The 16,456-nt window shown below is 47.3% G+C and overlaps 1 protein-coding gene and 1 pseudogene across 2 annotated transcripts in view; one reads left to right on the top strand and one right to left on the bottom strand.

Annotated features, from left to right (window-relative positions):
* Positions 1-6,215: 6,215 nt before the first annotated feature.
* LOC143435735 (glyceraldehyde-3-phosphate dehydrogenase-like) lies at positions 6,216-7,935 on the bottom strand (annotated as a pseudogene).
* A 1,626-nt stretch (positions 7,936-9,561) lies between these two features.
* Positions 9,562-16,456, top strand: part of Mars1 (methionyl-tRNA synthetase 1) — a 16,513-nt gene continuing 9,618 nt past the window's right edge. Inside the window, exons 1-10 of one of the 2 annotated variants that reach the window (XM_076920449.1) lie at positions 9,562-9,794; positions 10,518-10,608; positions 10,757-10,835; positions 10,920-11,054; positions 11,832-11,907; positions 12,087-12,265; positions 12,422-12,528; positions 14,362-14,478; positions 14,595-14,798; positions 15,659-15,860. In XM_076920449.1, the coding sequence (XP_076776564.1) occupies positions 9,686-9,794; positions 10,518-10,608; positions 10,757-10,835; positions 10,920-11,054; positions 11,832-11,907; positions 12,087-12,265; positions 12,422-12,528; positions 14,362-14,478; positions 14,595-14,798; positions 15,659-15,860 (1,299 nt within the window). In that variant the 5' untranslated portion in view covers positions 9,562-9,685. The remainder of the gene's footprint in view (positions 9,795-10,517; positions 10,609-10,756; positions 10,836-10,919; positions 11,055-11,831; positions 11,908-12,086; positions 12,266-12,421; positions 12,529-14,361; positions 14,479-14,594; positions 14,799-15,658; positions 15,861-16,456) is intronic. The other variant, XM_076920450.1, reaches the window with a different exon arrangement.

Here is a 16,456-nt window from a genome sequence, read left to right as displayed (position 1 = left end):
TGTGGAAGGAACTGTCAAGAACTACAAATGACAAAGGAGTGGGCTCTGTGAGCAGCTTAAGGCGGACTGACCTTTACTGATGACACAGTAAGTTTACTAAGTGCAACTGAACTGGAGACCATGCACACATGGTACACTAGTCAGACAGACTGGTTCATATCTTAAACCCAGCGCTTGGGAGGCAGAGGCAGGTGCATCCCTGAGAGCTTGAGGCCAGCATTATCTACAAAGTGAGTTCTAGGGCTGGAGAGCTGGCTCAGCAGTTAAGAGCACTGACAGCTCTTCCAAAGGACCTGAGTTCAATTCCCAGCAACCACATGGTGACTCACAACCATCTGGGATGGGATCTGATGCCCTCTTCTGTGTGTCTGAAGACAGCGACAGTGTACTCATAATGAATAAATAAATAAACAATCCTTAAATAAAAACTACATAATGAGTTCCAGGACAGCCAGAGCTATATAGTGAGACTCTGTCTCAAAAATAAAATAGAAGTGTCATGAGAGGTGGTTGGAGACTGGCGTCACCTGATGTCACCCTCTCCCTAGTGGGCAGAGGGACTGACTAGCCTGGGAGTGCCAATAGTCAAAAGCTAACTTCTCAACTCTTTGCTTTCCCTCCACTGGTGTAAGGTTTTCAGTTTTTGTTTGTAGAGCTGGAGTAAAGAGTGAATACCTCTCCCTCTGGTGACATGGGACAGCCAGCTCTCCTCCCTTGACGTAATCTGAGGTCTGCCAAATCGGTCCTCATCCTCAGGACCTACTCCTTAGGTTCCCTCGATTTCTCTGCGTGGAGAGCATGGCCCCATCTCTTCCTTCCCTCCTCCAAAGGCTGATGTTACCTGCATGTTCACTCAGATATTTAAAATTATCTGTTTGTTTGTTTGTCTTTCAAAAAAGAGTTTCTCTATGTAACATTCCTGGCTGTTCTGGAACTAGCTCTGTAGATAGACCAGGCTAGCCTCAAACTCACAGAGATCCCCCTGCCTCTGCCTCCCAGTGGTGGGATTCCAGGCATGAACCACACACCATGCCTGGCAAAATTACCGTTTTTTTTTTTTTTTAAAGCCAATATCAATGAGGCAGAGGCAGGAGGATCTCTGTGAGTTCAAAGCCACCTGGATCTACAGAGCTAGTTCTAGGAGAGCCAGAGCTATACAGAAAAACCCTGTCTGGAAAAACCAAAAACCAAAAACACAAAACCAATAAAATGTTCACTGTTATTCTTCAGTCAAGGCTGACCTGAAACTCACTACATGGCCTAGGCTGGCTTCAAATTCATAGCAACCTTCGCTTCAGCACCCTGAATATGGAGATGGAAGGTGTGCACCTCCCCCATTGACTTCTGGGAAGCAGGGACATGGTGATGGTGCATGCCTTTACTCCCAGCACTTGGGAGGCAGAGACAGTTGAATTTCTGTGAGTTCCAGGCAGCCTAGTGTACAAAGTGAGTTCCAAGACAGACAGAGCTACATAGAGAAACCCTGTCTAAACAAACAAACAAACAAACAAACAAACAAACAAAAAACGGGGCTGGAGAGATGACTCAGAGTGTGAGGTGGGTGCTGGGAACCAAAACTGGGTCCTCTGTAAGAACAGCCAGTGTTCGTAACTGCTGAGCCATCTCTCCAGCCCCACCCCCCACTTTTATTGACTTTGAAACTTTTTCTTTCTTTCTCTCTTTTTTCTTTCTTTCTTTCTTTCTTTCTTTCTTCCTTTTCTTTTCTTTTTTTGTTTGTTTTTTTTTTTTTTTTTTTTTTTTTTTTTTTCGAGACAGGGTTTCTCTGTGTAGCCCTGGCTGTCCTGAAACCCACTTTGTAGACCAGGCTGGCCTCGAACTCAGAAATCCGCCTGCCTCTGCCTCCCAAGTGCTGGAATTAAAGGCGTGCGCCACCACCGCCCGGAGACTTTGAAACTTTTTCAAGTCTCCTCTGTTTCTTTATGAAAATGTCCTTTTACCAGGTTCTTAAGTTGCCAGGTACCTACCAGGAGTGGGGATTCATACCTGAAAATCCCAGTGTTTGAGAGGCTGAGGGGAGAGGGTTGAAGGCTGGTCTGAGCGCTCGCTCTAGTCAGAGCAGAGCACAGCGTGCCTCTCCACCTCTCCTCTGCCTCCTGCTCTCTGCCCTTCCCCTAAGCTCCTGGAGTTGCCTACCACAGTGATCTTCACTGTTCCACGTGTCCCTCTTCCCAAGCCGACTCCTCCACTCTGCACAGACACTGTAATCCCGAGCTGTTTGACAGTTCAGTGGCACAAGGCCCAACTGATCTCTGCTGCTGTCCTTCCCTCTTCCCCTTAGGGCTGATGCGTCTCTACACTGTGAGGGAGAAACTTCCTCCACCCGCCCACGCGTTCCTTAAACCACAAAACCCCGTCTGAGTTGTGTCCTTTGCGTTTCCTTGGAGATCTTCCTCTCTCAAGTGGCCTCTGTATCCTGATACCTACTCTATCTCCAGTCCAGATCTTTTTCTGGGTCTCTGATCTTATTGGCTGTCCACCTAAAAACTCCACAAGTATTTCACAGGTACTAAAAATTCAGTTTGTACCAAATTGAACATGTCAACCTTCCCTACAAATCTCCTTCTCTTTCTGTGGTGGTTTGTATATGTTTGGCCCAGGAAGTGGCACTATTGGGAGGTGCGGCCTTGTTGGAGTAGGTGTGGCCTTGGAATAGGTGTGGCCTTGTTGGAGTAGGTGTGGCCTTGTTGGAATAGGTGTGTTACTGTGGGTGTGGGTTTTAATAAATACCCTTGTCCTAGCTGCCTGGAAGTCAGTCTTCTGCTAGCAGCCTTCAGATGAAGATGTAGAACTCTGAGCTCTTCCTGCGCCATCCCTGCCTGAACGCTGCCATGCTCTCACCTTGATGATAATGGACTGAACCTCTGAGCCTGTAAGCCAGCCCCAGTTAGATGTTGTCCTTCATAAGAGTTTCCTTGGTCGTGGTGTCTGTTCACAGCAATAAAACCCTAACTAAGACAATTCCAGAGCCAGTATTCAGTAGTTAGAACCTCAATTTAATAAATATCTACTGAGTGAATAATGATAAAAATGGGCTGTCTCTCATACAACTAAAATGCGGTGTAGAGTCACTGTGGTAGAGGCAGTGCCAGTATCTGATACAAAAGCACATGCCCAGTTGAGCATGCAGAAGCCTGCAGCTTCTTGTCTTTTTCCTCTCCACTCACAGTGATTCAACTGATTATCAAACACTGACATTTGTATTTTTCCAAGTTCCCTCCCCCAACTTTGCTGGCAATTGAACCCAAGGCCTTCTGTAGAGAAGACAAGATTATTTTTTTTCCTACTGAACCACATTCTAGTCCTTGTATTTATTTTTTAAAGACAGGCGCTTGGGGCTGGAGAGATGGCTCAGTGGTTAAGAGCACTGACCTCTTCTAGAGGTCCTGAGTTCAACTCCCAGCAACCACATGGTGGCTCACAACCATCTGTAATGGGACCGGATGCCTTCTTCTGATGTGTCTGAAGACAGCTACAGTGTAGTCATATACATAAAATAAATACATCTTTAAAAAAAAAAAGAGGGGTCTCACTATGTAGACCAGGCTAACCTGAAACTCACTCTGTAGACCAGACTGGCCTCAGACTCACAGAAATCTGCTTGCCTCTGCCTCCTGAATCCTGGGGTTAAAACCACCACACAAGCCTAGACCTTGGATTTTTAGAAGGGGTCTCGCTATGTGGCTCAGGCTGCTGTGGAACTTGGCTGGTCCCAAGTTCTAGACCGAGCTCTGTAACTTGTCCTCCTTAAGGACTGAAGAAATGGCTCAGCAGTTAAAGGCACGAGCTGTTCCGTTCCTACATGGTATTTCTTCATCACCCTTTGTAACTCCAGTTCTAGAGATCCAGCTCCCTCTTCTGACTCTGTGTGGCACCAAGTGTTCATGTGGTGCACACACGTACATTTGGTTGAAACATCTGTACATATAACAATTATCTTAAGGGGAAATATTATTTTGGGACAAGACCTCATGTAGCCCAGGCTGTCCTTGAACTGACTATGTAGGTTAAGATAACCTTGAACTCCTGATCATTTTGTATCCCAAATTTTGGAATTATAGGCATATATCATAGTGTCTAGCTTTTTTAGTTTTATAGATGTACGTGAGTGTATATGAGTGCTGGAAATCAAACCCTGACCTTCTGCAAGAACAAACTCTCTTAGCCACTGAGCCACGGCTCCATAGCCACTGAGCCACGGCTTCAGTCCCCATAGTTTTCTTTTCTTTTCTTTTCTTTTCTTTTCTTTTCTTTTCTTTTTCCTTCCCTTCCCTTCCCTTCCCTTCCCTTCTTTCCTTCTTTCCTTCTCTCTTTCTCCCTCTTTCTTTCTTTCTTTCTTTCTTTCTTTCTTTCTTTCTTTCTTTCTTTTTTGAGGCAGGGTTTTGCTTTATTTCCTTGGGTGACCTAGTACTTCTTTTATAGCCTGAAGCTGACCCTGAACCACTTTTCAACTCTTCTTCCTCTGCCTACTGTGTACTGGGATTACAGGCCTGTGCCACCAGGCCTGGCACTCTCCTCTCCCCAAACCTTATCCTCTAGCATCAAAAATCTGGAATCTTGAAGAATTACATTTTTTTTTTGATTATGTGTCTGTCTCTGTGTGCCTGTGTGGACGTGTGTGTGTGTGTGTGTGTGTGTGACTGTGTATCAGTGAGGGTACGTGTGTGTGTGTGTGTGTATCAGTGAGGGCACGTGTCTGTGTGCCTGTGTGGGCATGTGTATGTGTCAGTGAGAACGTATGTGTGTATGTGTGTATCAGTGAGGGCATGTATGTGTGTGTATCAGTGAGAGTGTGTGTGTATGTGTGTGTGTGAGAGAGAGAGGAAAGCTTTCAGAAGTTGCTTTCACCCTGTGGGTCCTCGGCATTGACTTCAGGTCATCAGGCTTATTGCTTGGAGCAAACACTGTTGCCGTAAATCTCTTGCCCATAGGGAGTCCATAGAATAAAGACACAAGTCAATAAATATCAAATGAATTCTGCATGCCTAGATTGGGCAGATTTACCATTAAACTACACTATTCCCCGGCTATGAGGGCTCTTAACAACTTGCAGTTTCCTAGGTCAAGGCCTTCTTCATCTTCTTTCCTTCCACCAACCGCCAACTCCTAACTCCAATGGCTCTTCTCCTCTTACCCTCTTTCCCTGCCTCTGGCTCCTCCCACTCCTCTTCCACTGCCCAATCACTGGCTGTAGCCCTTATTTAACAAATTTGATTGGACAGAAGGTTTACAAGATTCACTCCTTCGCGGCCCCTCCCAGGAGTGGAGTTACCATGACAACAAGAGGCTAGGCTGTCCACCACAGGACACCTTTAGTATTATTTTGGTTTGGGTAGGGTCTGTTGAGACAGGGTTTCATTGTGTATCTCATATTAGCCTTTGAGCTCATTCTGTATCCTAAACTAGTCTCAAACTTGCAGTAATCTTCTGTCTTGGTCTCCTGAATGTTGTTTATTGGTGTGAGAGACATCATGTCCAACTGATATTGTTATTATTTTGGTTTGTTGGAACAGGGTTTCTCTGTGTAGCCCTGACTGTTCTGGAACTCGCTCTGTAAACAAGACTGGCCTCGAACCCACAGAGAATCAGACACACACACACACACACACACACACACACATACACACACACACAAAATCCCAGTCCCCACTTGGAAGCTGGAGAGATGGCTGAGAGCACAGACTGCTCTTCCAGAGGTCCTGTGTTCAATCCCCAGCAACCATATGGTGGTTCACAACCATCTGTAATGGGATCTGGTACCCTCTTCTGGCGTGTAGGCATATATGCAGGCAGAATACCATGTACATAATGAACAAACCTTTAAAAAGCATGTGTCTCTACATTTAGCCATCCTATATTGTGTCTCTAAAAACAAAACAAAAGCAAAGAAAGGTGAGAACCAACTCTACAAAGATGTCTTCTGACCTCCACACAAACACCACAGCTGTACATACACACATACTGGTTTTTTTGTTTGTTTGCTTGTTTGTTTGTTTGTTTGTTTGGGTACAGTGAGCTTTATTGATGGTTTTCAAAGAGCGTAAGGCTCTTTAGGCCCCTCCTGTTATTATGGGGGTCTGGGAATGAAACTCTGAGGAGATGCTCAGTGTTGAGGGCTGAGCTGGGACAGAGTCTCCACCGCAACCCAGGGCCTCTCTCTTGATTTCAGTGTCTTGGCTGTAGTGGGTGGCCCAGGGTTTCTTACTCCTTGGAGGCCATGTAGGCCATGAGTTCCACCACCCTGTTGCTGTAGCTGTATTCATTTTCATACTAGGAAATGAGCTTTACAAAGTCGTCATTGAGAGCAATGTCAGCCCCAACATCAAAGGTGGAGGAGTCGGAGTTGCTTGAGTCAACTTGGTCCTGAGTGTTGCTCAGGATGCCCTTTAGTACTTCCTCAGATACCTGCTTTAACACCTTCTCAATGTTTTCATACTTGACAGGTTTCTCCAGGAGGCATGTCAGATCCACAATGGATATATTGGGGTTAGGAACATGGAAGGCCATGCCAGTGAGCTTCCCATTCAGCTCTGGGATGACCTTGCCCACAGCCTTGGCAGCAGTGGACGAAGGAATGATGTTCTGGACAGGCCCATGGCCATCACGCCACAGCTTTCCAGAGGGGCCATCTGCAGTCTTCTGAGTGGCAGTGATTGCATGGACCGTGGTCATGAGCCCTTCCATGATGCCAAAGCTGTCATGGATGACCTTGGCCAGGGGTTGCTAAGCAGTTGGTGGTGCAAGATGCATTGCTAACACCTTGAGCAAGTTATCCTATTTCTTGTGGTTTATATCCATCACAAACATGGGAACATCAGCAGAAGAGGCGGAGATGATGACCCTTTTGGCCCCACCCTTCAAGTGGGCCCCAGCCTTCTCCATGGTGGAAAAGTTGCCAGTAGACTTCATAACATACTCGGCACCAGCATCACCCCATTTGATACTAGTGGGATCTCACTCCTGGTAGATGATGATGGGCTTCCTGTTGATGACAAGCTTCCCATTCTCAGCTTTGACAGTGCTGTTGAACTTGCTATGGGTAGAGTCATACTAGATTGTGGGGAGCTGACAGAAGGCGGCTATCATTCTTGCAGCCATCTTGAGCTATATACTCTGACAAGAGACTTGTTTACAATAGCCTACAATAGCTGAGCACACTCTGATAACATCTTGTTTTAGATACCCAGGATTTTCCCTTGGGTGTGTGAGACTTAAAGGTGTGATTTAGAGATAAGACCTAAGGGCAGGACTTAAAGGCATGGCTTAAAGGTGTGGCTTAGAAGTGAGACATATAAAAGGCGAGAGGCAGACAGAAGAAATTAGTAGACACTTGGACTAGACACTTGAGATTAGATACTTGTACTTGGAAGAGTACTTGAGACATGAGACTTAGGCAGGTAACTTGGAACTGGGAAAGAGACTAGCAACTTAGAACTAGGATTAGGACTTGAGACTTGGTGCTGAAGCCCAGGACCTGAGACTTGGTACTAGGAACTAGGGACTTGGAGAGAAGAAGAGAGACTGAAGAATAAACAGGATTGAATCACACTCTGTCTGGTCTCCATTCTTTGAGTCCTTCCTCATTCTCTCTCTTGCTGAATCCCGACCTGTGGACTGGAGCAGCTTGGGGCAGTGCAGGATCTAACAATTTAGCCCCCAAGGCTTTTGGCAGTACGGGTTCCAACATTGATAGAGAGGTCTGCAACATTTTGGCCCTCAAGTGTGGGGCAGAGGGGTCTTTAACATTTGGGTGCCCAACGTGGGGCAGCTTGGGCTGCAACATTAGATCATGAAGTTTAGGTCAGTGAAGAGGTCTTTGGTGACAACAATCTCCACTTTGCCAGATGCAGAGGAGAAGGCAGCCCTGGTAATTAGGCGCCCAATATGACCAAATCCATTCACTACAACCTTCACCATTGTGTCTATGGGACGAGGCTGGCACTGCACAAGAAGATGTGACTGTCTCTGGAACAGGGAGGAGCAGAAAGCCACAAAAAAAGGTTTTTTTTTTTTGTTTTTTTTTTTTTTTTTTTTTTTTTTTTGAGAAGACATCCCTTTTGCATGTGTTTATTTGGCTTTATTGTGAAAGCTCTCACTTCCCCTCAATTTGACCTTATGAAACATACACTCTCTTCTTCCTTTGCTGTGATTGTCTAGCTGTATGTAAATGGGAGACTAGTGCTATTTCACTTTTACCTTTTCCAGGGCTTGTTTTAGTTTTGCCTGCAAGTTGAATATACCATTTTTGGGCAGGCCCACAGAGGCCAGAAGAGGCACTGTTACAGCTTGTGAGCTGCCGGCTGCCTGCACTGTGTGTGCTTGGAGCTAGATCCCAGTCCTCCCTCTGCATGGGCATTGACATGAGCTATCTCTCACCACCACCCCCCTTCTTTTTTTTAAATTAAGAAAAAACAAAACAAAAACCACACACTTTTTTTTTTTTTTTTGAGACTAGGTCTATGAAGACCAGGCTAGCTTTGAACTCAAAGATATCCAGCTGCATTTGCCTTCTGTGTCCTGGAATCAAGGGAGTGTCCTAACACATTCAACTCCTTTTTCTGTTATTTGTATGGATGTTTTGAATGCAGGTAGGTGTCTCCGCACCACATGCATGCAGTAATCATGAAGGCCAGAAGAGGGAGTCTGATTCCCCTAGGACTCAAGTTACAGACAACTGTGAACTATGGAAAGGCTAGGAGTCAAAGGAGAGTCCAAAGGAAGATCTGCCTGTGCTCTTCTCTGCTGAACCATCTTTCCAGGCCTCCTCATTATTTTACTGACAGATCTCTTGTAGCCTAGGCTAGCTTGCAATAGAGGATAATGTTTAATTTATGACCATTTTATCACCACTTCGTCAACGCTGAGATTACAGGGGTGGGTGTGCCACCCCACAAAGTGTTGTGTATAGGGTGAACCCAGCGGTCTGCACATGCTACGCAAACACTAACTAAACCACATTCCCAATTCCTAATAAAATTTCACTAGCCACACCCTTTGTGGCTGACGGATAGCCACATTAATTTCCAAGTTGACACTAAGGTTTGCTCAACTTGGAATTCCCCAACTACAAAACTGATTTTTAATTTTTTTTTTTTAAACTAAAGACATGTCCTCGAGGAGCCCAGGCTAGCCTAGAACTCGGTATGTAGTCAAGGATGACTTTGAACTTCTGAACCTCCGGGCTCTGCTTCCCAAGGGCTGGGGCTAAAGGTGTATTCCCTCTGAGGTCTTAAAACACTGATTACAGGCACCGAGGAGGCTCAGCGGCTAAACGCATTTCCACGCTCCCGCCTCCCCGTGCACACACACCAATTAAAAGTTCCGATAGCGGCAATCACGATCACCACTTTAACGACCCCACTACAGAGTCAGAAAATGCCACCACTGACGTCGCCGCCGCCCTCCATTGTTTTACAGCAACAGTTCAAAGCATCCTCTCGGAGCGGAGGACCCAGAGTGCCGCGCTAGCCCGCATCGTCGATTTCCGGGTCTCGTTGGTAACCATTTCCTATTTCGAAAGGATGCATGATGGGATGAATAGTCGACTTTCCTGGAGCCGACCCCGAGCGTCCGGCCGACACAGAACTCCATTTCCCGACCTGCCTTGCAGCTTAACCCAGAAGCGGGAGGCCGGTTCCGGTTGCATCAGCGTGGGTTCGGAGGTGCGATGAAGCTGTTCGTGAGCGAGGGTTCCCCGGGGAGCCTGCCCGTGCTGGCTGCAGCCGCGAGGGCCCGGGGTCGGGCGGACCTGCTCATCAGCACCGTGGGCCCGGAAGGTACCGGAGTGGCTTGCTGGAGGGCGGCGGGTGAGGGGCGTTCATCTCACAGTTGTCTGCCAGGCTCCAGTGCTGGTCCCCCAGTCGACTCTATGTTAATTTTGGTCACTCCAGCCTTTCTTTCCGTGACCCTTCTTAAGTTAGTTCCCTTAGTTACCCTCACTGTACTCTTCAAGTCTCGTTTTAAGTCTCCCCTCTGGTTAGTTTTCCAGGATTCTGTTTCATTCCGCTGTCTCACTAACCTTACCTCCCACCTGTCATGCAGCTCCCTCTCCGCCCTGTCACTCTCGTGATAACCTCCGACCTCCCATGTGTCGTTTTGGGGAAGCCCCTTTTTCCTCCCAGGACCTCAATACGGACATGTACGCACTCGGTCCTTGAAGCTTATCGCTCATTCCCAGCCAATTTTTTGGGTGACTTTCTAAGAGTTCTCTTAGAAAGTCTAAGAGTCAAATTCTCCTGGCTCTGTTAGTTCTGTTCTCGCACTGTGACGGCTTGGCTGCAGCAATATTCTATACCTTTCTGAAGACTCTACCTCTCGTTCCAGTTGGCAGTCTCAACTGAACACTCGCTGGCTTCTCTATCATATTCCAAAACCACCCCCCCCATTAGTGTTCTTACCTTGGAAACTGTAGATGGAAAACCCAGGACTCCAGCACACAGTGTAACGGCAAATCATTTATTTTCTTACCCCTGATTTTCACCCATTTTCCTCTGTCTCAGAGTGCGTGGTACCATTTCTTACCCGGCCTAAGGTCCCTGTCTTGCAGCTGGATAGCGGCAACTACCTCTTCTCTGCTAGTGCAATCTGCCGGTCAGTATTGGTTCTTGGTGTTGGGAGGTGGCTGGATCAGAGCAGGCCTCACTGATCTTTTTGTGGCCTTATTTGCAAACATTGTTTCACTGAGTGTTCATCTGTGAACTAGACAAACCCTTCAACCTTGTTTTCTTTCCCTGGGCAGATATTTTTTTCTGTTATGTGGCTGGGAACAAGATGATCTTACCAACCAATGGCTGGAATGGGAAGCAACAGAACTGCAGGTGAATCCATGTACCAGGGAGGGGAGGGCAGCCTGCCCTTCCTCCTCTCTATGAACATCCTGACCCGTTTCCCCTGTGTTTCAGCCGGTTCTGTCTGCCGCCCTACACAGTCTAGTGGTTCAAGGCAAGAAAGGGGAAGATGTGCTTGGCCCACTTCGGAGAGTCCTCGCTCACATTGATCACAGCTTGAGTCGTCAAAACTGCCCTTTCCTGGCCGGGGTGAGTCGGCTTGAAATGGGGTTTGGAAGGCTATGGTATAGGACTCTGTGGGAGGAGTGGACTCAGACCCCAACAACTAATTATTAGCATGGTAACCTTGACACATTACTTAAACTCACTAATTCTTACTTTGTACTGTTTGTTTGTTTCTTTGAGACAAGGTTTCTCTGTTAGCCTTGGCTGTCCTGGAACTCACTATGTAGATCAGGCTGGCCCAAAACTCACCTGTCCTCTTTGCTTCCCAGGTAGTGGGATCAAAGGCATGTGCCACAACTAGTCCTTGGTTTTTTGTTGCTTTTTGTTGTTGTTGTTTTTCCTTTGTGAAATGGAAGTGATAGTTCCTGCCTTATTTAGAGATATCTTGAGGATTACGTTAGAAAGCACACCTTGTCCCACCTAGTACTCGGCACATAGAAAGCAAAAACTCTGCGTGGTGGCACACACCTGTAATCCTGACTTTTGGGAGATAGAAACAGAAGGATCAGAAGTTCAAAGTCATTCTTGGATACACAGGAGTTCAAGGTCAGCTAGGGCTATGTGATACCTTATTTAAAAAAAAAAAACAACCAAACACGGGTGTAGTAACATATGAGTATGGTGGCACACGCATTTAATCCCAGGATTCTGGGCAGAGGCAGGCAGATCTCTGCAAGTAAGGTCAGCTGGCAAGGACAGCCAGGGCTTTAAAAAAAAAAAAAAAAAGAGCAGCAGACATTAGCTGATACCATTGGGAAATATGAATGTTTCACCTGTGCCCTTTTCTCTTTCTCCAACCAGGACACAGAGTCTCTGGCCGACATTGTCTTGTGGGGTGCACTATACCCCTTACTGCAAGACCCAGCTTACCTCCCCGGTGAGAATTGCACATTGTCTCACCCGCAAGCCCAAGCGCTGGGTACAGGGCTGAAGAGCAGTAGGGGGTCGAGTTGTCACTGAAACTGTAGGGGAATATGGCCAGGGTCACTGGGGAGAGCGTGGGGAAGCCTGCACAGTGTTGATTCTTACGTCTGTTCTTTTTTGTTACACCCACAGAGGACTTGGGTGCCCTACAAAGCTGGTTCCAGACACTGAGTACCCAGGAGCCATGCCAGCGAGCTGCAGAGACTGTGCTAAAACAGCAGGGCATCCTGGCCCTACGTCCCTACCTCCAAAAACAGCCACAGCCACAGCCCCTGCCTTCTGAGGGGAGAGCTGTCAGCAATGAACCCGAGGTTTGGAACTGGGCAGGGCATCCTCACAGAGCCTTAGGGCCTTAGGTAGAAGGTATCTAGGAAACAGATGTTGATTATGGCCACCTTCTTAATTGTTCCAGAGCAGGAAGTGAGTCTCTTTACCCTTTGGGCCCTTCTCATGTTTGTTCTCGATAGGAAGAGGAGCTGGCCACCCTGTCTGAGGAGGACATCATCACAGCTGTTACTGCTTGGGAGAAGGGCCTGGAAAGCTTGCCTCCGCTGCAGCCCCAGCAGAATCCAGTGTGAGTAGACACCAAGGTTGAGGTTTGGTTTCGTACCTGGAAATTGTTGCCAGGTAACAAAGCAGGCTTACCTTCTTTGCTCTTGGAATGTTGATTCCAGTAGGATAGAGAAATGTTTACAAAACTGACAGTTGTATATTTATTATGAATTTTTATTTAAGATTTGTTCATTTTATATATGTGACTACACTGTCTCTGTCTTCAGACACACCAGAAGAGGGAATCATATCCCATTACAGACGGTTGTGAGCCACCATGTAGTTGCTAGGAATTAAACTCAGGACCACCGGAAGAGCAGTCAGTGCTCTTAATCCCTGAGCCGTCTCTCCAGCCTGTATTTATGAATTTTAATTAAGTCCCATGAAGGAAAAGAATAGGATGCTGTGAAGAAAAAATAAATCATGAGACTGAAGGCATCTCTGTTTTGAAAAATCTTTTTTTGCCCAGGCTGGCCCCAACCATTTCACTGTGCTAAAATGACATTTTCTCTTGCCTCTGTCCCTGAGTACTGGGACAACAGAACTGTACCACCAGACCCAGCTAATAAGCCTCTCTTAGAAAATGTTACTAGTTTAGGGACCAGTGGGAAGGCTTGCAGGATAAAGCACTTTTACATATGCCTAACAACCTGAGTGTGATGCCCAGAACCCACATAGAGTTGGAAGGAGAAAGTGGACTATACCCAGTTAATCTCTGACCTCCATATGTGTGCTGAGGCATTCTTGTCCACTCCAAAAATAGTGGGGTTGGTTTGTTTTTATATCATGTGTCCTCGTGTTTTGACTGCATGTATGTATGTGTACTGTGGTTCCTATGGAGGTCAGAAGAGGGCATCTGGAGTTGTGGGTGGTTATTAGCCACTAGGTGGGTGCTGGGAATCACCTGAGAATCCTCTGCAAGAGCAGCAAGCTCTTACCCTACCTCTGCAGCTCTCCCTGCTTCCAGCTTTGAGGCAAAGTTTAGTCTTGGCTGGCCTGGAACTCACTTTAGACCACACTGCTTTAGAACTCACAGAGCTCTGTCAGTCTCTGTCTTTAATCTGCTAGGATTAAAGATACATGCCACCATGTTACCAAGAGATACACTGTTTCACATGTGTGTACTGGCTAACATGTCACCAGAGACGTAGTTATATGTTAGTTATGGCTAAGGTTTGTTTACTGAGGTAGGGTCTTGTGCTCAGCCTGGAGTTTTCTGATTCTAGCCAGTCAAGCTAGCCAGCTTGTCCCAGTATCCCCTCTCTCTCTACCTCTAGAGTGCTAGGATCTTAGGCAGGCCACCGTACCTGCCGGGCATTTATGAAGTGCCTGGGGAATCCAGACTCTTATGTGCATACTTATAGAGCGAGCACATTATGCACTGCCCCGTGTGGTGTGGGCTAGGCCAGTAGGAAATGGCTTAGGAAGAGAAGAGTCAGGATAGGAAAGGATTTGGTTTGATTCATGTGTGGGGATGACAAGCTGTAATGGTTCATGTAGTGACTACGGTCCTGTTGACACTGAACTTGGTAAGAAGAGGTCACAGCTGGGAAGTGAATGACAGTCAGACACATCCAGGGAGAATTGTGTTGGTGCCTGGGGAGTTTGAACCTTAGAATGGGAAGATACTGACAGAAAGGGAGCTGTTGGGAAAGGGTACGTGCAGTACACAAGGCTGTACCTGGAGCTTGCTGGCTGAGCAGAACCCTCACCAGCAACACCAGGGTCATGTCTCTGGCTCCCTGGGAGGAGAGACTGTGATCTGAGGCATCTGGATTAGTCCTCCAGTATTCTGTACACTTGTTATGATAGTTGCATCTCTGCTGTGGACTAGTCTCTCTCTCCTTTTTTACAGGTTGCCTGTGCCTGGAGAAAGGAATGTGCTTATCACGAGTGCCCTCCCTTATGTCAACAACGTCCCCCACCTTGGAAACATCATTGGCTGTGTGCTCAGTGCTGATGTCTTTGCAAGGTGGAACCAGCTGCCTGGAGGAGAGTCCTCCAGAGGGCGGAGTGGTCCCCAAGGGAGATGGATGCCTCAGAGGTTGGGACTGGAGGAGTCCATCCATGACCACCATCTCCTTCTAGGTACTGTCGCCTTCGCCAGTGGAATACCCTTTATCTGTGTGGTACAGATGAGTATGGCACTGCGACAGAGACCAAGGCCATGGAGGAGGGTCTAACCCCACAGGAAATCTGTGACAAGTACCATGCCATACACGCTGACATCTATCGCTGGTTCAATATATCATTCGATACTTTCGGTCGCACGACCACTCCTCAGCAGACCAAGTAGGTTCCCGAGAATGAGGCAGAAAGGGACTGAAGGGGAAGCTAGGGGTAATGGAGATACCACAAAGACAGGAGCAGAGCGTCTGACAAGTATCCTGGGTGGAAGGCAGAGCAGGGACTAGGTTGGGGCCTGAAGGAACACCCAAGGAAGTGAGGGGAAAGGACTTCCTGCTTTCTTTTCCATTCAGTGCTTCCCCCTCTGGTTGCCTAGGACTCTTGGTTGTAAGACAGGGTCTCACTGTAGCCTAAGATGGTCTCAGACTTGTGGCAATCCTCCTGCCTCAGATTTGCTAAGGTTGGGAAGCTCAGGTATGTGTTCCCATGCCCAGCTTGGAGTCTTTAAAACAGTTCCTCCCTACTATGAATAACATTTATTCTTCCTCCGCCTGATAAAGTCCTTAGAGAAGCTACAGACAGACAGGTGGACAGTTGACATTGCTGTGTACCTCCACCCTTATGCTGAACGAAGACCTTAATACAAACATAAAACTCAGCTAGATACGGTCACCCACTTTAATTACAGCATTTGGGAGGTGGAGGCAGAGGACTAGGAGTTGAATTGGTGGTTAGTGTTGGCCTTGTGAGACGTTTCTCAAAACCAAAGAAATAAACCAAAACACTATATGAACATAGAGTCAGCAGAAGGAACTGTAAAGTGGGCACAGTTTGTTTGGGCAGCTGGAGTCAGGTGAGCACCGTGGTCGCATCCGGTGGGCTCTAGCTAGGAATAGGCCTTCACTGTGAGGGGCCTCCCCCTGAATGAGGTCAGGTCTCTGGTTAGAGCAGCTGGGGAAGGGGTCTACACTTGTCTCGACAAGAACACTTGTTCTTTCTCATCCCTTGCTTGCTGGCCTTGCTAGAATCACCCAGGACATCTTCCAGAGATTGCTGACACGGGGTTTTGTGCTGCAAGATACCGTAGAGCAGCTTCGGTGTGAGCGGTGTGCACGTTTCCTGGCTGACCGCTTTGTTGAGGGAGTGTGTCCCTTCTGTGGCTATGAAGAGGCCCGAGGAGACCAGTGTGACAAGTGTGGGAAGCTCATCAATGCCATTGAGCTCAAGGTAAGAGGAGGAACTCAAGGACGCCCAAATGAAGCAATTATTGATTATTTATCAATAAAATGATTTATCAAAAAAAAGATTACTTATGAGACGAGCAAGGAAGGGACAGACTCAGACTTGTCCTGTGGGAGCTGTGGGCTCCGCTGAGGATACAACTATATCTAAAAGAGACATTCAGGATTTTTCTTTATTTACTTATTGAGAGACAGGATTTCACTCTGTAGACCAGGCCGGACAGGAACTCACAAGAGAGCCACTTACCTCTGCCTCCCAAGTGCTGAGATTAGAAGTTTACACCACTTGTACCTGGCCAGGACTTTAGCACCTGAGGTCTTGTGCTGATTTCTGTCTGGGCGGCTGTGCTGGAGTTAGCATGGGCTGGGATAGTTAGCATGGGCTGGGATAGTTAGCATGGGCTGGGATAGTTAGCATGGGCTGGGATAGTTAGCATGGGCTGGACAGAAATGGCTGGCTTCAGCATTAGGCCATCTGCTGGTGCTGCCTGTCCCGGAGCTGCCCGTGTAGACCAGGCTGGGGTTAAAGGCATGTGCCGTGCCTAGCAGAGTCTTCTTCTTTATTACATACTTTGTTTTCTC

The sequence above is a fragment of the Arvicanthis niloticus genome, chromosome 22 (genome assembly GCF_011762505.2).
Source record: "Arvicanthis niloticus isolate mArvNil1 chromosome 22, mArvNil1.pat.X, whole genome shotgun sequence".
NCBI classification, from domain to species: domain Eukaryota; kingdom Metazoa; phylum Chordata; class Mammalia; order Rodentia; family Muridae; genus Arvicanthis; species Arvicanthis niloticus.
The sequence above is the reverse complement of the archived record's forward strand: the minus strand, read 5'-3'. Positions and strand labels throughout refer to the sequence as shown.